Here is a 22,253-nt window from a genome sequence, read left to right on the forward strand (position 1 = left end):
AAGGTAATAAACTGTATTTAAAAGGAAAGCGTAAATCAAGTTTATGTTTACATTTTTTTAAACTTTATAAACTAATGTTTTATATATTTTATTTTATTTACCTATTTGCATGCAATATTTTACATTTAAATTAATGAATAAATGTAATAGTAAGTGTGCCTAAAACTGTATATTTATATCTATACACATATCCTCCACAACAATAACATACAAAAAAATTATTATAGACATTAGCACTATATCCTTACTGAACAGTAACATATTACAAAATACTTTTATAATATTTTTATTTAATTGGTTGCTATGAACAACAAACTCATTCCTAGGCTTTATTTTTATCTTTTTATACATCATTTTGTCAGACATTTTACCAGTTCAATATGTATATAGTACTACTGGGTTTGTTTCAAAACAGATAAACAGAACATAATTTATACAGAAGGATTTATTGTACATATGTAGAAAAACAAACATTTCTTACAGACAGTATTAAAAAAAAATAGAGTTAGCCTATGAGTACACAACCCACAAACTCTCATGTATGAGATCCAAGTGACATCGACTTCCAGGACTTGTCAGTGTTTCTTTTGTACTGTTCAAGCTCCTTCAATAAAAAAAAAAGTATTAGACATGTTTTCCTACTGGGGATAAAACATATATACTGGAGGAATTTATTATGTAGAGTTTTAGGGAAAGAAGAGAAAAAAAGCATGACTAAAACTTTTAAATTGACAAAGGGTGTGATTTTATTATTTATTTTTTACTTATAAATCCTTCTGAAACCTTCACTAACAGTATATGGTGCATATACATATATATACAGTGTGTGTGTGTGTATATATATATATATATATATTATATATATATATATATATATATATATATATATATATATATATATATATATATATATAATTTTTTTTTTTATCAGCTGCCAAGGGGTAGCAATGGGGAAGCCCCTTTTGTCTTATTCTCAAATGGAAAGGCAGATATTTCTTTTACATCAAATTATTCCATTAAATGTAAAAACAGGCCTGGCATATATGGGGGTTTAGTTTCTTGGCAGTGAGTAGTTAAAAAAAGAGAAATAGGGGTTGAACCAGGTTTCCTCTATCGCTAATGTTTATTTGTACTACACCTCAAATGAATAGGTAGGATATGAATCAGCGATAAAAAATTATATTATTACGAGAAAAGAACTAACACATTTATGCAGAAATACCAGAAAGAAAGAAAATCGTCCAGGGGTCAGGCAGCCTAAATTATATGCTCTCCCTGGCTATCAGGGTAACTAATATTATTAAAGCCTGCTGGGAAAATATAGCTTTACTTAGGAAGACCATGCCTTGTAGACTTGCAACAAAGCACAGCCAGAAAGAAGAGCCTGATATATAAGAGATCAAACAATATATATAAAGATCAAACAATAATGGGAACATTATTTGAACATACGCTTAATGATAAAATAATTTACAGTAAGCTGGTCGTTTGGCATGCTATCAAGTTTAAAAAAAACTTCACAATGTATTACCATAATACAATCTGGCTGCATATACAGAAATCCATATGCAGCGCTTTATTTATTATTATTATTACACAGTATTTATATAGCGCCAACATATTACACATCGCTTTACAGAGTCTATAGTCATGTCACTAAAAGAAGCTCACAATCTAAAGTTCCTATCATAGTTATATGTCTTTATTACAGTCCAAGGTCAATTTTGGGGGAAAGCCAATTAACCTATCTGCATGCTTTTATAATGTGGGAGGAAACCCATGCAATCACGGGAAGAACCTGCAAACTCCAGGCAGATAGTGTCCTGGTCGCTATTCGAACCTGGGACCCAGCACTGCAAGGGCCAGCTAACTTGTGTGTTAACTTCTGAGCCACCATGCTGCTTTATTTATTTAGATTTTTTATGTTTTTAAATGCTGAAAGGGTTTAACACCCTGTACTTACAATAAATTAGAGGGTCAGATTACTGCTTGAATACACAAGCAGCAATGAAGGTCGTTAGTGGTCCAAAATGACCCCTCCACACTGCTCCAATTAACAGTACAGCTCCGGGAGCAGAAGTTCTGTTGATTTGAGAACTTTGTAGGTTAAGACCACAGATCTCCTTTAGGTATATAAACCCAGAAGTAAAGATTTTTTTAAACAAAAATAGTCAAATAAACCAAACTTTCCATAACTTTAGACAAATCACAAAATCTTTCTCCATAAAGAACACATCTGAAAAGCCTCTGATGACAGGGTCCTAGCAAATACAGGTAACTCTGGTTCGCTGTACTTTGAACATGGCCTAAATTAAAAAAGGCCTATTTGTGTTTTTTTTTTTTAAACTAGCGTAATATATCAGTACTGTTGTTCTGATAAATTAATTTTACAGTACTGATATGCAGAGTGACACGTCAGCATGATTCCTAAGAATAGAAGGCAAGGATGGCCAAGTTCTTAGAGATGTCTAGAATCATAGCCATGTCTGAGCAAAGGGCAGCTGTACTCTGTCTCTATCACAGATGTCCTTATCCTGCTATCTAAAGAACAAAAATTAGTTCTATAATTAATTTACACAACAACTTTCTCACCTAGCAAATTACTCACATTAGGAGAACACCTATTGATATGCATCATTAGGTTAATGGTTGCAAGCTATTAAAGAATATGTAAACTAATTAAAAATTAATTACTTCCTTTTTGTCTGTTAACTGTACTATTGAAAGCATTTTGCCATTGCAAGTGCAAGAAAAAACTTGTAGATTCTGCAAGAAATTCAGCACTCTTCTAACTTATGCTACGTTCACACGTCCAATGCCTCAGAGCTTCCACGTACGATAATCTGGCGTGTGTAAAATACTTGTCTTCCATCCTGGGGCATCCACAGACGACGAACGATCATTAATGAAAGTGGAGGGGAGAGAGTGCAACGGGTGCCACCCTGTCGTTCTCCCCCTCCCCTTTCCATAGAGCAGAAAAGTGCTGTATGTACAACGCTCGTTCATGCATTGTGAAAGATCCTTTCCACCAACAATTATTACAAGTGTGTACGCAGCTTTGTGAGCTCCTAAGCCCTGTCAAAGACACCCACCTACTATTTTATGATTATGAGGAGAGGTTTTCTGTAGCTCTGATACACTCCCATTCTTAGGTAAAAGTCATGCTGGGGTAGGAAGCGTATTACTACTACGGTAAGATCATCAGGTGAAAAAATCAAGTTAAATTGAGATACTTTAATCTCCACAATGTCTATCGATAAGAACTACTTTTGCATTCCAGCTGTTGCTCACATAATTTGATCTAGCCAGCAATAGTCATATGTGTTCAATTTTTTCAGTGCATCGCCCAAATTTATTCCAGTTGTAGCCAATGTACTGGACTAAATGTGCAGTTAACACTTCATAAACTCTTCATTGAAATGGAAAGGGTTGGAACGGCAGCAGAAGGTTTAACCGAAGGCTTTAAAAATTGCTTGAACGTCAGACTAATTTAGTATGAAGGCCAGATACTTACACAAATGTTGTACCAGACAATGGAAAGCAGAATTAAGCTGTTTATAGCCATTGAAACTGTGTAGGCATGTATACAGCTTATGAGTCAACGGTAAAGCTGAATCTATCACACAACACACTATGACTGGTTCTAAAAGGAATTTGGTAAACTTTACTTGGTAAACCAATTATTATTATTATTATTATATGAATGCTTCAGAATTGTTTCGACCATTACAACAGTCACCCCCTGGCTCCGCAAATACCGATTCTCATCCAATTGTTTTTTTTTTATTAGTTTCTTAGATGCTCTTTTAGGTAAGTATGACCTTAACTGTGTATTTTCTTTTACTGTAATATTTAATGGCATCAAATTGTTTGACATTGATACCTATTATGTCTTGTTTGGTCTTAGAATGAAATAAACCCATAATAAGTGAGAAAAAGCAAACAAATATTTTGCATTTCTTTAGTAATACCAAAGATAATGCAACTAATGATAATAGTAACATTAGTATTACTTCACTTAACCGTGAGATGATCAATGAATCAGAGCCCTCACAGTCATTGTCAGCACCATTAGGAAGATCATTATTTTACAAATGTATTCTTTTTTTAAAAAAATCATAATAATTGGTCCATCGGATTTAAAATTATGAATTTAGTGGTCGGTAAGGTACGAAAGGTTGGTAACCATTGCCTTATATTATATGTTATTATACTGAACTTGTGGCTCAATTAACAGGAAAAATGTGGTACATAGTAAAAAAAGGGCCTCATCTGCCATTGCCAGGGAATTGGAAAAGCCTGCTCAGGGTATTAGCCTAAAAAAAAATCTATTTTAAATTAATTGATGTCTAATAAAGTTTGACTGCTATACCTGCCACAGATCTGCAGCAGATAATGTGGACAGACTTCGTAACTCGTAACATAATATCAGTTACAGGTTATTTGTGGTTTTTCATTGTGTATGGTATCCTGCAACTGGCAGTCAGAGACAGACTGATCTGACCAGCAGCCACAGTTAACAAAGCACATGCTAGTGATGATTCTCTATTTGCACTGTTTAAAATGGGATCCCTGAACACATAAGACAGGTAACCTAAGAGGTAACTATAGGTCATTAACCCTAACAAACGTTTATCATATGTGGAGATGATGAACACTTTACAGTAAAGGTAGTACTGCATAATATAGCACAAACCTATCAGTTACATATGCTAAAAGCAAGTTTACTGATAAGCAAGCAGTAAAAGTTTACCATGGGGTAATTACTGGTCCATTGCTGAAGAAAGGAAATTTCTTTTTTTTTTCTATACGACTAACATTAATATTGGTCCGATGCTGATATAAGGTAATATATTTTTTTCTATCTATTTAACATTACTAGCAAAGTTTGAACACCATGTAAGCTCTACTTGTCATTTGCTTGTGGACTGCACCACAACCACTAAAGGAGCAGATTAAAGTGAACCAATTACCGGCTAAAAGGTGGCAATCACGTAGCCCAGCCTGATTGCCACCCAGCTGTCACATTTTGCTGATAGGCAGGACAGGGTCCTCTGTTCCTCCTGTGTCACTATCTGTGTCTGTCATTTGTAACCCCTATTTAATGTACATCGCTGCATAATGTGTTGTCGCTATATAACTCCTGTTTATTATTCATAAAAATAAAGTCCCACCTGAAAATTGGTGATCATGCAGGTAATTATAGCAGAAAGGGGCAGGCGATGTTCATTTCAAGCTCTGTATATTTAATATTTTTTGGCAGCAATAAACACACACCAGATACATCTAAAAAAAAACTGTTTTTTTAATATATATTTTCAACATAAAAACATTTGCTGTCCCTCCTGCCATTCCCCTTTGAACAAGCTTTCAGACTTGAATTGGAGACACAAGTTCATACTAGAATGGTATGTAAACTATTACACAATTTATCTGTGGCTGATAAGACAACATCAGTGCTAAAAACATTTATTTCCAGTCCTGTGCATGGGTGTATAGATAACCACAGGTGACCGATAGTTACCTCTACTGGAAATCTACATAGGGTTATACTGACACATACCTGATCCTTTTGGGCCCTCATAGCATCAACATCTCTTTCGGCATATTGTGGATCTTTTCCTGGATCTTTTATGTCTTTATTGTCATCTGTTTTCTACAAAAAATGTGTGATTGATATGCATATCTGTGTCACTATTGTTTTACTGGTACACTTTAAATCGTCTAAAATGACATGAGACAGGTACTTTGAAGTGGCTAAACATTCTTTCAGATACCTTGCAGAGTGCATTCAGAGGCTCAAGAACTTCAATATGGTCTTAAAGATGTGTCACCTGTCCCCGTCTGCCTCCGGAACCTTCCTAATTACAATGGATGGTCGAAATTACCAATAATGAGACATGGTGGAAGGAATAGGGATAACTATGTTATGTGTGTTCCCAGTGCTTTTTTTCTATATCCTATTCCCTAAGTTCCAGGGTGTTCCTTTCAGAGAGGCCTCGATTCTGCACCTTATACTTTAGAGCTGACATAGCGGGATGTTCATAGGAAATAGTTCATATGACTGGCCATTATTCAACCCAGAAGACTAGTAACAACTAGTGGAAAAAAGGAATCGCTGCAAAAAACAATCCTGGATTGAAGGTGAGGATTGTGGCAAAATCTGTGTAAATTCACAGTTCCTGAGCATTTGTTACTTTTAGGAATTCAGTTTAGGGCAGAGATATAGGGAAACAAGGAACAATATTGTTCATGATTTGTATTCTGTGCCTGTAGTTCTGTTGAAATCCAAATGTAATATATATATTGGCAAATAAATTACCATAGAAAGTCATATTTTGTGTTTTAAGGCAATGAAAGTAATTTTGCAACAATGATTGCCCATGGAGTTGAATACCTTCTCTTTGCAGACAGACACAGTTAACAGAAAAATGTCCCCATATTTTAGCACTGTTTTTATTTTGTGTCTTAATCGTGAACAGCCTTGAACCTCTGAAACGTGTCAAATTGATATTATTGCATTGTACTATAAAACTGCAATAAAAGTAATCACTATAATTACTGATAAGGTTACAATCAGATCCATATTTGGCCCAGCAACAAGTTTTTTTATAATTATTATTAAAGGACTTATTGAGCAGAACCTGGTATATGATTAATGCCAGATGATTTTGTCTCTGCCATTTACATTTTTTTTTTTTTTTTTAAAACTTGGTTTCTAAGATATTAGTTGTCATTAAATTGTAGTGAATGAGTCCAAGTACTGAATGATTAATCCTTACAGTGACATTGTTGATGTCAGGTGAGTATTGTGGATTTAGTTCAATTTTAAGGGACATCTAGACTTAACCCCCCCCCCCTAGCGTTCTAATTCTGTCCGTGTTTTCACGCAAAAAGCGTTACTTTTTTTTGTATGAAAATTTATTTTACATTGTAGACCTATAATACTTAGGCATAACTTACCCAAATATGTCCAATATTTAATAAATTCAATAATACATTTTAAATGAAAAAAACACAAAAATCTGTAAAAAAAATATAAGTGAAAAATGTTATATAACTGTACAGTAGCATGTATAATAAATATTATAATTATATATATATTATATAAAGATTTTCAAAATATTTTGAATTTCCCACCGCTCCTTCCGCCTGCCCTGATGTCACCTGGAAACCCCGGAGAACGTCTCTGCATTCGATGGCTGAAGATCGAAGAAAGAAGACGTGTCCCGAGGATCTGCAGGACTCCGGGGGATGCCAACGGAATAAGGTAAGTGGATTTTTTTTATGTTTTTAGAGACCCAGAGTGTGACTCAGGATTACTGCTTTTTGCAGATAAAATCCACCCCGAGTCACACTCAGGAATAACGCTAGGGGGTTAAGAAGAACAATGTACTATATTGCAGCTTTCCATACATAGATGTGGCAGCTGCATTTGTTTTCCTTCTTAGGGCATACAGACGCAAGTACCTATGATCTCGGGAAATTCTGTTAATGAAAAAAGCTGCAATTTACCTTGGGAGGAAAATGTCTTTCATAAATCTTCTTCCATAGCTCCATTGGAGTGCGCGCATGAACCTGTCTGAGGTCACTATCAGATGCAGGGGGTGATCCTACATATCAGGCAAAAACAGATGATTTAGATTATACCTGGTTAGAAAGGAAAGGTAAAAAAAAATACTGACATAACTTACCAATCTGACTGAAGGAATCCATTCCTGCTGGAATGACCAGTGGCTTGTTGTGGTCAACTGACACAAATTTGCTGAAAATTCAGAATTATGAAATATTTTATAAACATTTTACCATGCTAGAACAATAAACATGAAAAAGTAGGCAGTTTCCACAGGAAACAATCAGCCCCTGTCAATCTTTTCAGCACAGTGACAATGAAATAATAATAATGAGTGCTAAAGCATTAAAATCTCTATTCAGTCCATTGCTAAATGCAAGGACAAAGGCTGGCTACCTATAAAAGCTGTCAAATTCCTGACTACTGGATTCAGGAGGAAATATAAAAAGATGAAGAAGTAAGCTTAAAGTGAACTTGTGGCAAGGTTTTGGAAATTTAAATTTTAATTAACTTTAACAAACAGCTAGTAATTTTTACAATGCAATCCCAAAACCCTATCTAGCTACAGACACTGTGGAATGATTCATTTACAAAAGCTACAGCAGAAATACTGAAATCATCCAAGTTAATCTCTGTTATACCAAGCTTCTTTCTGGCATCATCCCCTCCAGTTCCAGCTCAGGGTTTACTTGATATTAGATTGTTAGGAGGAGAAGCTGCTATGTAAATGCTAGGAAGGGGAAACACAGTAAAATGAGCTTGTTAAAACACTAAAATCTTGCGAGAATCACTTTTAGTACAAACTTTGACAATGCATTTATTCCCATTGTTAGGGAGGACTGGTTGTAAAACATATTTACTGCATACATAAATATTTGAATACCCACAGTCTAGTCACTGGTTCATTGTAACCTGTCAATACCTAGTGTCTACTATTTTAAGTTACTCTTTAACCATTGAAGCAATTTTTTTCCTTTTAGCACTGCTTTAATTTCTCCATATATCCATCCAAAGATTCCAGGGTTGAGATTTTGAAATCACAGTAAAGTGTTAAAGTGTTTATTAATATACAACAAGGAGGAGCATGACACCAATGTGTGATTTTGGTTACAACTATTAGGTAAAACATGGAATGCCACTGGCAATAAAATACTGAGTCCCCAGGGAATTCCAGCATTGACATAGCACTGCTAATTGTGGATGACTAAATTGTTTTATAAATGTGTACACCAACCATTAACTAGTAAAATAGTAAAACATTAGGTAAAAGTTTGCCTTGATAATTTAATTTTAAAGACAAGACCTGCAAAGTAATGGTAACCAACAGTCATCAATATAATATAACAAACACTACTACACGTATAGGGACATGGGCTGATATCAGTGTATGGAAGCTTATATTTCAGATACACTCTGTGCAAGGCAAAAGAACAATAGCCACAGTTACCAGAATACAATGTAATTTTAAATCCTAGTGTTCAGAAAGTTTTTTGCATTATCAAGCCTTACAAAATTTTAGCAAAATATAAGGACCTGCACACCAAAAGAAACCAGATTTCTTATTATATAAACTGCTTTAAAAACAAGGATACAAAAGGTTGTTCAATACTAAATGGTAGTTTTTTATGATGTCCTTATTAGACAAATGACAGTCATTTCAGCAAGGAAAAGACCATAAGTTTGATTCTGTATTTGAGTAACTAAAAGTAATCGATAAAGAATATAAAATCGAAGGAACCTTGATTAGTCAGGTTAGAAAAATTGATTGCAAAAGTAACTCGTATCAGGTTTTTAGGACCTCTAGCATAACTTTTGTTTTTTATTTTTTGAGCATGTGCACGCTTATTATACTTGCACTTCACTCCATTGATTTTTTTTTTCACTTTGATGTCAAAGAATAATCAATTGATTTTTGATTGTGAATCAACTTTTATGTAGAACAAATTGACCAATCAATTCAAATTTATATATGGCCAGCTTTACTGAGGTGAGAATTGAAGGTATGTTTGAGTACTACTGAAAAAAGTACTAAAAGAACCAATGTATTCAAATAAATCCACACTGAAGGGAATATCTGTTCTTCTTTCCTCTATTGTATTGAATAACTCTCCTTCCCACCATAGACAACCCTCCTTTTCAATGTACATTCTTGGCAAACCAAACTGTGTTGCATAGTAACATAATGACTGAAGTCAGAGGAAATCCTTCAGCGCTTACTGCCCTTCACTTAATCCCTTTTCTATTCTACAAGGCAAACAGGAAAAACACTAAACACATTAAACCCATTTCTCTTTGCTCTGCAGATTAAATCCATACAGACTCAGTTGGATTTCCCCAAGGCTAAACTTGTTACCTTCCCAGACCTCCCATTATATGAGAAGAGTCAAGCACTTATACATTTAGCTCTGCTGGAAAGAAATCTCCAGCCTACTTCTAGTTTGCATTTGCTGCTGCCTTTTTTGATCACTTTGTTTCTGTAATGTATAAGACCCAGGCTATGACATGTTACATTATGTAAATAAATTACCATAAACAGCCAGTGGCAGTTTCTGAAAATCGGCTAGGTTGGTACAGATGTGTTAAAAATGGAAATTTTAGCACCTATTTTCTTTAAAAAAGAATGATTATTTTACAACTGAAAATATTTTCAGTTAAGTGGAAATTTGAAAGAAAAGAACAAAATAGCTTTATATCACATGCTTAAGTAAAAGCAGAGAGTTCTGAACAGTCCCATTGAACCTCTATGATAACAGAAGATGTGGATGAACATAAACTGTGGACTTTTTACCTTTAGTACATTTGCAGTATTTTGCTGGAAAGGTCACTAATTAGCTCCAATCATTGTATAAAATATTAGCATCATTTAGTGACCTTTGATCTATAAGTAATCTCTATACTTAGGTCTGGACCAGAACCTAAACCCCCACAGTTATCTCTTAACCTAATCTTAAACCTCACAGGAAATTACCATTATCATTTATTATAAAAAAAATCATATGAAATTGAAAATATCACACCAAGAAAACTACTGCATCTATTAACAATAGGTCTGATTTCTTAAAGCTCTACAGGACTGGGGAGGATAGACTATCATAGAAGAAAAAAAATTAAGAAGGATTTCCCCCCTCGTTTTAGTTTCAAATGTGAGCGAGGATGGTGAGAAATCTGGCACCTTAGTCTTTAGGTTTTCTGTCTGTATTTTATTTTAGAACTTCTAAAGGAGTGTTGGTTAAATACTTACTTACTGTTCATGTGATTGGAGTAGACGCAGAATGCATTCAGAAAAATCTGGGTCACTGCACTGGGACGGGATTTTAAAATAACAGATGATGGCTGTACTTATTCAATTAATTTTATTATCCAATAAATTTTCTTGTATTTTTAGGTAAAAATAAGTACTTCTGGTTTATATTCAAGTATATATGGTACTTTGCAGAGCACACAAGCTGCTCACATCATGACTTAATCTGAAATTTCACTTGATGCCATACAGGAGATGAGTAACCCTCATTTGTCTAATTTAGATTTAAATGTTGTAAAAAAGACCTGAAAGGCAGTGGATCTAATTTCATAGTCCATGCAGGCTTTTCACAGTAAATGCCAACTAATAAAAATACAGAAGTACTATAAACACATATTATTCACTTTGGAAATTTTTTTCTTTACCTCTTATCTTGTCCAAAGGCCAAATGATTTACAAACATACGCAAAACTCCTTTATGGGTTTCAGACTTGCTTGTGAACTGAAAAAGAAAATATATTAACTATACATGAGTTGATTGATGCCTAATTTGATTGGCTTGTTTGATACAAACTTTGACTGCTGGTCAGAAATCAATAACTAGTAATCTAGTAAACTGCAATTGATGCATTGTCCAACAGAACACCAAAGTTTAGATAAACATATGATCCAAATTAGCTCAAACAGAAACTAATGGAGGGTTCCTAACAACCAATCAGGAAGTTATATGACCAACAGAAAATTTCTCATCTGACTGATCGAGGTTTGTTCTTTTCTATGCTTGATGCTAATTCATTTGGTCAATCTAATTCTGAATTAATTGATGGTCAATAAGATTATATTAAATAATGGACTGCTCCATCAAACAGAAAAAATGGACCTTTATATGGACAGCTTTAGCAATTCAACTGCATCAGTTTATATTATTAACAATATTAAAGTAAGATATTGAAAGCTAAAAATTATAGGGGGGATTCCCCATTATGATTGTAAGCTCTAATGGGCAGGGTCCTCTCCTCCTCCTGTGTCACTGCCTGAATCTGTCTGTCATTTGCCACTCCTTTTTAATGTACAGCGCTTCATATTATGTTGGCGCTATATAAATCATGTTTATTATTATTATTATTATTATTATTATTATTATTAATAATAATAATAATAATAATACCAATACAACAATATTAGTAATAGGCTTATGGGAAACATACCACACACACCACACAAAATACATATAATTAAATATAATAAGTACATTACAAACCACCCATGATTCATAAATAAATTTTTTAAAGGTTTGCTAAACCGCTACACCTAACATAAAACGCAGCGAGTGTTTATTGTAAAAAGGCTCAATATCAGAGCTAAATTACAATAAATGTAAATGTACAATAAATAAATTTCTGTACCTTTACAGCCTGTTGCACTATGTAGGGTACAAAGGGTATCAAAACATCAGTTGGTCACTTACCCTCTGTGGGATAACTTCCAATTAATTAATTCAAATATTGCATTTCATTATACCACTTTGATTTCAGAGTGGACTTTCCCCTGATCTATAACTGCATTTTTTTAATCAAGAAACTTTGAAATTGAAGTATTTTTAGCTTTTATACACATTGCTGAAAGTAGAGTGCCTTTTGATGCCTCCTGAAAGTTTGACATATACATGTATGTTATGTATTTATTTATATATAATATGTGTAATGCTCCAATTACTGCATGAAGAAGGGACCAGGAATTCCGTATACACTATTAGATGTAAATGGTGATACATTAGCGCATATTAGGGATAGTTAAGATAATGTGACATGCACTAAGGGCTGTCAAACATTTGCTTTCTTAAAGAAGAAAATCTAACATAGATAGAAAACATTTTCCTAACCCTGTAAATCAGTTTACAATACCAACCAACAGAGAAGCTCCATAAAAGTGAGATACAAATCGAAGCGTTTTGCATATGATCTTTCGTTTTTCAGATTCAAAATCCTGCAAGGAGTAGACAATATGCTGTTAGACCAAGGAAAAAAACACCCATAATATAAAATCATTTATTTTATAAGAGAAAAAATAAGCCCCTTTTTTTGGTATGAGTACAGGATAGAAAAAAATAAATATTTGTACGGTACAATCAGATAAAAAATACACACAATAGATTTTAGCTACAGTATCGCCGGTACATAATTAAGCATACAGAAAAAAAATTTCAGACATCTCGACTCAGGATGTCAAGATTACAGATCATAAGGACATTGTGTGGATTTGCCATTTGGTTGTGTGGTATCCTTTTCTTTGAATTACAGAAATCCTTGTATTTTGTGAATGGCCATGGAGATTGCAGGCGTGAAACCTCACTGTTCCAGCTCCTATACCCTTGGAGGGCGGAAGTACAACAGAAGTATTACTAAGAAGGAATAAAACTACTGATTCCAAAGAATTAAAGGGTGATCTGGACATCATGGCCCTGATTTACTAAAGTTCTCCAAGGCTGGAGAGAATACAGTTTCATTAGTGAAGCTGGGTAATCCAGAAAACCTGGAATGGATTTCATAAAAGTCATTATCTATTTGTTAGCAAATGTTTTCAATCCTGGACCAGATCCATTTTAGGTTTGCTGGATCTCCCAGCTTCACTGATGAAAAGTGTATTCTCTCTAGCCTTGGAGAACTTTGTTAAATCAGGGCCCATAACTCAACAGAGGTAACATTTAAGTAATGATCTAAGAATGTGAAAGGTGCATCTAAACATAAATAAACACGATACCATCTGCTATGTTAAACTCTTCCAGTGTACCATTGGTAAGCAGATTGGGCCAAAACTGGACAAAATAGATCAGGTGGAAATAACTTTAAATAAATAAGTGGCACACTGATAAAATTATATGCATGAAATGAATTGAACAACAGACATTTTATAGGGATTTAATAAAATGAACCAGTGCATATTATATGATAAATATTAAGACTTCTGGCTGAACTAGGAGCTGTAAACCTTTTTGATATCATATGCACTTTCCCCGTGTTAATTTTAAATACCAGTGGTGTTAGATGGCATCTCCCTGGTTGATAATAATAAATATCTATAGGATATATATATATATATATATATATATATATATATATATAGATGGCCATCTTCCTGATTGAGATATATATATTTATATATTTAAAACACATACAAAACATGATGTGCTACCCTGAAATGCTTGAGTATTAAACACTATAATACAAAGCTTACCTGAAATATATCATATTTGCTTCCGATAATTAATAAAGGCAATGGAAATGGATCAATCAGTTCTCTGTCCTGTTTATTAAAAAGTAAGTAAATGTCAAGAGAGCCAACATACTAAAATAGAGAGTTTACCTGCAAGGTAAGGTTTATCAAGGTTTAAGAAGAATATAAAGTATGTCAGCTAGTACAACATAGTAATACCTGAATGTCTATGCAAATTAACTTAAAGACAACTTGTCACAAACCTGAACATTTCAAACAGAGAATATAATGGGAAATATTCTCACTGATAGGTTTTCCTAACTCACCCAAACCCCATCCCTGCAGCATATTTTGGTGTGCAGAAACATTGCAATTAACTCAAAGAATTGACTTCAGTTATAGACATGCACAGACTGCAATCATAAATACATTTTTCAACGTTACAAGAAAATGTCTACAAAATACAAAGCAAAGTATGATCCAAATATTTAGAGCCAATATATACTTACTGGATGGTTATTGGGAAAACTTCTCCAAACATTTTGCACAATCTTATTGGCTGTCTTGGAGTTGGATTTTCTAATATCAGCTATAATTTTATCTACGTGGGTCTTGATAACTGGTAATAGCTTCTCTATTGTGTGCCACAGCTCAATAGGCATCGAGAGATCAAGAACCAGCACTATAGAAAATGTCCTATAGAGGAAAGAAAATTGTTTTAGAAAACCTAGATATGAGAAACACTTAAAAATGGTCATAAGGCAACGAACCACATATGTTAATCATGCATCTGGTATGCATTAGCATTGCTGTAACTGACAATTCCTTAGGTTGCTCCTTACAAGGCCTGGCACACCTACCTCTTTAACATAAGAACAAGGCCAAAGTTGTCTGAGGACCTTGGTTTACTGTGCTGAGTAAACCAACACAAAAGCTTACATCAGGGCTCATCCATGATCTGAAGTGTATGAATATAACCTGAAATTTATTGATTGGGGATTATCTGAAGTCCAAGTGTATGGTTTGGGGCTCATCCATAATCTGAAGTGTATGAATTGAGGATGATCTAAAGACCCAAAGTGTATACGTTAAGGCTCATCCAAGGTCTGAGGTGTATGGATTGGGGCTCATCTAAGGTCCAAGTGTATGGATTGGGGCTCATCTACGATCTGAAGTGTATGGATTGGGGCTGACCTAAGGTATGAATTGTATCGACTAGGGCTCATCTGAGGTCTGAAGTGTATAGACTGAGAGTGATCTGAAGTATGATGTGTTTTGATTGTACCCGATAAACAATTTTAGCATTCATAGTTGTGTTGCAAATGGTAAGTTCAACAATTATTAAACAATAATTAACACATTTACTTTGCTAATACGACTATGAGTGCAAAATTTGAAAACTAATACTACTATACACTGTTGTTTACTGGCATGTGAGTTGTCTAATGCTTGTAAAAATGAAAATGTTGCAAAGGTTGCTGGCACTTGGTCTACAGAATATTGTAAAAGTGGGAAGCTGGAGTGCCATCTACTGCTCCATTCTATTTCTCACTTTAATACAGATTACCATGCACTTTATAGACAAGACTTTTTTGTTTAGGACCTAGAAGGGAAAGGTTATAAATGCATAAGTATGTATCTCTTGCTTAGGGAAAGGGTAGGGAAAATGCAGGATGGATTTGAGGAGAGTGAGAAGTGGTTTAACATTTAATTTTGAAATAGATGAGGAAAATGTTCCTAGTTTACCTTTTTAGCTTTATTTAATTCCTGAAGGCTGAATGGCCAGGTTCACATGTTTAACCTGCTAAGCATCTATAAGAACAACATAAAGCATTGCACCGCTTACCGAATGTTCTCGCTGTTAATGGGTATGCTTATTAAATCCATTAGAGAAGTTCCCCCACCTAGTTCCCAAAAATGAGCAATGTCTTTGGGCTAAAAAACAAAAAAGAGAATAATATTACACCAAACCTAACAACACCAAAAATACATTACTAATTTTTTTTTTGTTATTTGAAGAAAACAACCATGTTTGTCACATTATTCAGTTCATAAAAGACAGTAAAGGCATTGCATCTATAATGTCACACACAACAAATTGCTCAATCTTCTGAACAAAACAAAAACTTGGCACTCAATAAAGCTTGTCAGCACGAATGCCTAATTATAGAAAGTAGTTTTTATTTTTGCCTCTTTGCTCCTAAGAACATAATATCCTAGCACTTTTATGGTAATGTAGTTAGCTAATGGAACATGTGCATAAAAGTGCAGGCTGGACTAAGATATCGAGTAAGGAGCGAAGTAGTAAATGACAGAGATGAAAATCATGGTGCGTCCATCTCATAACATCACATTTAAACAAAATTGTCTCTTTTTACCTAAAAAGGGATCAAGAACGCGGCAACATCCTGCTCGTATCAGTAAGGCTAGGTTCAGACCTGTCATAGGATCAAGCGATCCTGTGCAACTCTCGACGGCTAACACCAGAATTGGTAGCACTCACTGCCCCTCCTATTCATTCTCTATGGGGTTCCTGCATGTCGAAGACATTTGTAGTGTCTTACCTGAGGCAGTGGCTTGCTGCCATGAGGAAGCTATACCGGCACTGCAACCTTGTTGCGAGTCTAAACATGGCCTACATATACTTCTTTTTGTTAATTGTTACCCACATATTGTAGTTTTTTCAACCGTTTACAGGTACATTAAAATTCATAAAAGTTACTGAACCAGTTATTCCAATAAAAACATCGGGACAGTGCAACAGGTTTATCAATAAATATAGAATACAGGTTCAAAATTATCACAGATTTGCAGAATTCCCATCCTTATCTTATCCAGCAAATGTTCCCGAGAAAATATTATCAGTTGTTCAAGGTTATGGGTATACTATGTAACATATTCCTTACTATAACATTTTTTGTCTAGATTGTAAACTTTTTTTACACAATGAACTCGACTTCCTTCTGTTACCAAGACATACATTTTTAAGATATAAAAAAAAATCTATATGGCTATACCTGTCAGAAATTCAACATTAACAGATGTTTGGTACAAAAGAACCTGCTGGAAATGTATTACTATTATGACCTGGTGTTTTCATGACCTGCCAGCTCCTGCCCAATACACTTAGCAGATAACAGACCCTGCACAATTGGCATGAGTATTAATGTTGGGCTTCAATACTCATGCCAACATACTCATAAAAACAACACACAGAGCCTCTACTTACAACAACATATCTGTAGGTGTTTGGAAACAAAGATTGCCATTAATACTTACTGTATTGTGTCCTTTTGCTCTCCTGCCAAAGGTGTATTCTAATGCTAGGGTTGGTTTAGGTGCTTCATCCCTAACAAGAAGAAAAAATACATTTTTATAAATATCCCACAGCCTGCTATGATGACTATTAGTACACTGGTTGTGTAAATTTTTTGTATACACAAAACAATAAAAAGTACTAGATACAAATAGGTACATAAAATCCACTAATTTTACCTTTAAACTTTTATAAGGTCAAATTTATTTCATATTTTTGAAACTGACTGTTTAATATCTGATATTATTATACCATTTATAATAAATCTTGTTTTTTCAAATAAACAATGACAAAGAATTCCCAAAGTACCGGGGGTTTTCCAAAGAGAGATGAGAGCACAAACCTTTATCCTTTCTATTGACTGAAACCTTCAGATAGATACACATACAGAGGGAGGAATAGATGGGGGGATCAGCCACTGCTAAAAGTGCAACTAACATCTCAATTTTACAAATGCTTGATCAGACAGATCAATATTGCAGAAAGGGACAGGCGATGTCACTTCTGCAATAATGTATCTTACCTGCTTCTGAGTTTCTGGCGACAAAGGTGAGCTGCACATGCGCAGCATTAGCTTTGGTTGGCAGGGAAACCCAGCTATTCCAGCTTCCCTTGCTTTTTTTCCGGGGATGAATAAACTCCCATGCACCCGTTTAGTTCCACTTTAAGCCTTTCATGTTGAGCCATTTACTTATAATTCAATTTTTTTAACGGAGTGCAGCAATTTTTTTTTTTTAATTTTTCCTTTTAAAAGGAATTTGAAAATCATGCTAAAACAAAGCTAGCTAAAAAGGAGAAGATTATTGAACATTAAAGCAATAATATGAAAACATCTACCTGTCAATACATCGAAGAATAATAGTTGTCTTTCCCTAGAAAGGAAACATGAGATTGGTTATGATAATGCAGGTGAGACAGTACGACATACAATACAGGAAATGTTTGCTTTATTCATACATATATTATAGAATTAGTTTAAAACTCTTGGTGAGCATCATTTAGATGAACTTAGAGTAAAGAATGTAAATGATGCCAAGCCACAAATGTAAAAGTTTATTATTAAAATCCACGGAGCTAATACATGGACAAACTGGTTTATATTGGAGTCACACCGCTAGATGGCGCTGTATCTTCATGTAAAGTGTAAATCAAATATTTCCATCTGAGACATTAGCGTTTGTTTTACACTTTACATCAGAACAAAGCACCATCTACTGGTGGGCACAATGTATTAAAAAGATAAAGTGACCAACCATAATCTAAATCAAAAGTTTACAAAATACTTTAACTTTTAAAAAAAGAAAGATGTATTTAACCCCATTAATTTTATTGGCATTTCTGTTAATTACTGTTTTGAATGTTAGTAGTGATGACCTAGGTTTACACTCAAGTCAGTGTAGTTTTCCTGTTTTTGTAGTTAAAAGTAGGTACCAAGGTCTACATTTAGGTCAGTTTATATTCAAATATATACATGATGCTGTACATGCTAAGAACAGAAATGTTGTGCGATTCTGCTTTACCCCATTTTTGTTGCCTATAAAGAACAAGGATCTCTCCGAATCAGCAGATGCTTCTGTGTCATCTTCAGAATTTTCTTTCCTCTGCACATCGGCAACTGCAAGGTCCCAAAGAGTATCACTACCAAAATAATAGAAAAAAGGCTCATGTATGGATAGAACGTTCTCTGTATTACATTTTCAGTAATATGCAGTCCAGTTTTGGTCACCAGTTCACATAAAGGACATTGTGGAATTGGAGAGAGTGCAGAGAAGGGCAACTAAACTAAAGGAATGAAGGAGCTCAGCTATGAGGAGAGATTAGCTGAACTGGAACTTTTCTCCCTTGAGAAAAAACGTTAAAGGGGGGATATGATCACCCTGTACCCGGTCCATATAGAGAACCCTCTTCCCTATTATTCACTTTGAGATCAATACAAAGAACAAGAGGGCACTCTTTGTGTCTGGAGGAAAAGAAGTTTAATCTTTAATTCTCTTGTTTTAACTCAACTATGTAACTTTGTTTCAAGACTTTTTTTTTTCTTACAACTAGTGCATTGACCAACCTAATAGACAACCTATAAGATTAGATCATAAGCGAGTGAATAAAGAATGTTCACGGGGTAAGAGAAGGGGGAAGAGTATCAGGGGGTGGGGATGGGTTAGGTGGGTAAAGGATTGGGTAAGGGAGGATGAAACTGGTGGTGGATCCAAAACATTGGGCCTGATTTATTAAAGCCCTCCAAGGCTGGAGAAGATCATCTTTGAAGACTATCATGGAAGAGCCTGGGTGATCCAGCAAACCTGGTATGGATTTCTTAAAAATGCTTTGCTGTTAGTTGTTAAATGTTTTGACTCCTAGACCAAATTCATTTCAGGTTTGCTGGATCACCCATATTCTCCCATGACAGTCTTCTCAGTCTTAGAGAGCTTTAATAAATCAGGTTCTATGTGTTCCATTGCCCTAGTAGGCCAAGGACGGTCAGGCTGGGTAAGAAGGATTAGATGATGCTGGGTGTCCTCCTGCCAGGAAAAATGCTGGGCTCTATTATTATTATTATTATTATTATTATTATTATTATTATTATTATTAATAAACAGGATTTATTTAGCATCAACATATTACGCAGTGCTGTACATTAAATAGGGTTTGCAGATGACAGACGAATATAGAAACAGGAGGAGAGGACCCTGCCCCGAGGAGCTTACAATCTAGGAGGTGGGGGAAGTAACACACAATAGGAGGGGGATATGTAGTGGTGGGAAGTGGTGAGAGTTTTAAGAGAGAGATGAAGATAGGTAGGCAAGTTTGAAAAAAATGGGTTTTGAGTGCTCTTTTAAATGTACAGAAAGAAGGAGCAAGCGGAATAGGACGAGGAAGACCATTATAGAGAGTCGGGTCGGGGCAGCTCTAGAAAAGTCTTATAGCTGTGCGTGTGATGAGGTTATGAGTGAGGAAGTCATTAGTAGGTCATTGGAGGAGCGAAGAGAGCGGCTAGGGGAGCATTTATCTATCAGGCCAAAAGGTAAATTGGACAAGAACTGTGGAGGGATTTGAAGGCAAAGCACAGGAGCTTGAATTTTATTCTCAGATAAAATGGAAGCCAATGAAGAGAACTGCAAAGAGATTCAGCAGAAGAGGAGCGGAGGGAAGGATGGATGAGTCTGGCTGCAGCATTCATAATAGATTGTAGAGGAGAGAGTCGGGTTAGTGGAATATAGAGAGGAGGAGGTTACAGTAGTCCAGATGAGAGATGATAAGAGCGTGTACAAGGAGTTTGGTGGTCTCAGGGGACAGGTAGGGGCAGATTTTTTGGAGATGTTGCGTAGGTGAAAGTGACAGGACCTGGAAATGTTCTGAATATGGGGGGTAAATGAGAGGGCAGAGTCAAAAGGTGAGACCAAGACAACGTGCCTGAGGGGAGGGCCGAATAACAGTGTTATAACTGTTGGATTTATGTCAGGGGATGATGATGAGTTCTGTTTTATCCAGGTTGAGTTTCAGGGATTGGTCAGACATCCATGATGAGATGGCTGACAGGCAGCATGAGATCTTATCTAGGACTGAAGGAAACAGGTTGGGGGTGGACAGATAGATCTATATGACTGGCTTCAGTTTCTAATGCACATTATGAGAGGCTCACAGTGTGCAGTGAAATAAGAATAAGCAATTCCAGTCTAGGAGAGTATCCGGTACAACTGTACACAGCGAAAGATAACTACACCTCAATTCCCCTCCTTACTTCATATCATTTATTCCCAGATCAGCTCACGGTCACCGGGATATAAAGTGAATAGAAATTCAACTGCTACGGAGAGATTTCTTTCTACTTCCTGTTGAGTTTTTGGGACAGGAAGTGAGGGAATATTACCAGTTATTCAATGACAGAGAGAAAAGCTAACAGTGGTTTCAATCCTTTCTTATTCTGTCCTATCATACAAAGCATGCAGCAGCTTTTGTTTATCAAAGGGTCAGACTCAACACATCAATAATGACCAGCAAGGTGTAGACCCTCATAGCAACCAATCAGATTTCAGCTGACGGAGGTCACGTGACTGGCTGCAGAGTCTCTGTATTTTATTGGCTGATTGATGTCCCCCAATGACAGCCATTAGTAAAAAATATACTGTTTATGTCATATGCACTCCTGACTAAGGCAGCCAATGAGGCTCCACCTCACACTGCCTTATATTTACCACTACTGCCCACCCAGTATTGCCCCAGTACCTGGAGCGGGGCATGTCTTCTACCCCACCACACTCCTGGATGTGACGGCTTTCAGAGACTCTCCCGTCACCATAGCAACGCGGTCCTTCCAGCGCCCGGTGATGACATTGGAGGCGCAATGCATGCCGGGCATTGTAGTTCTCATCTTTAAAACCTCAGCGATTGCTCTGTAATGTTATTCTGAAAGGATAGTAGCAATGCTGCCCTCTGGCGGTTGTTTATAAGCACAGCTACTAAAGCTAGCTGTGTTTACAAGCGATAATATGCAGTTTTGCAGTGCCAGCCTATAAACAGCTTCTAGTCAGTCCCCATTGTAATCCAAAGTCCCTATTTTCTTCTTAAAAAGGGACCTTTCAGATGTGCAGAGTGAAACCGCAGCATTTTTTGCTCCCTAGTATACAGCAAACTGCTACTGTTCAGCTGGGAGAGGCAAACCGCACCACAAAATGTTCAAATCTTTCAATGAATACAACAAACACACAGCCAATATTGTCATGTTGCTTTTGGGCATTGCTGTCCTCTATGGCTGCAGCTGCATGCAGAAAATGATTCCCAAACTCCTCCATTTACTGCAATGGGACCGTGATTTAGACCGTGACACAATTATTATTATAAAGAGGATTTATATAGCGCCAACATATTACGCAGCGCTGTACATTAAATAGGGATTGCAAATGACAGACTAA

General features: G+C 35.6%; 1 protein-coding gene across 1 annotated transcript; it reads right to left on the reverse strand.

Moving 5' to 3' along the window:
• Window positions 1-270: 270 nt before the first annotated feature.
• On the reverse strand, window positions 271-21,610 carry DYNC2LI1 (dynein cytoplasmic 2 light intermediate chain 1). Its single transcript, XM_072409776.1, has 13 exons — window positions 21,568-21,610; window positions 18,864-18,981; window positions 18,181-18,215; window positions 17,307-17,376; window positions 15,874-15,962; window positions 14,537-14,723; window positions 14,049-14,117; window positions 12,723-12,800; window positions 11,240-11,316; window positions 7,695-7,765; window positions 7,516-7,613; window positions 5,564-5,656; window positions 271-604 (listed from the first exon to the last, which is right to left on the reverse strand). Exons 1-13 carry the CDS (start codon window positions 21,579-21,581, stop codon window positions 536-538), a joined length of 1,068 nt encoding a protein of 355 aa, XP_072265877.1. The 5' UTR covers window positions 21,582-21,610; the 3' UTR covers window positions 271-535.
• Window positions 21,611-22,253: the final 643 nt, after the last annotated feature.

This window comes from Pyxicephalus adspersus, chromosome 4 (assembly GCF_032062135.1).
Source record: "Pyxicephalus adspersus chromosome 4, UCB_Pads_2.0, whole genome shotgun sequence".
In the NCBI taxonomy this organism is placed as follows: domain Eukaryota; kingdom Metazoa; phylum Chordata; class Amphibia; order Anura; family Pyxicephalidae; genus Pyxicephalus; species Pyxicephalus adspersus.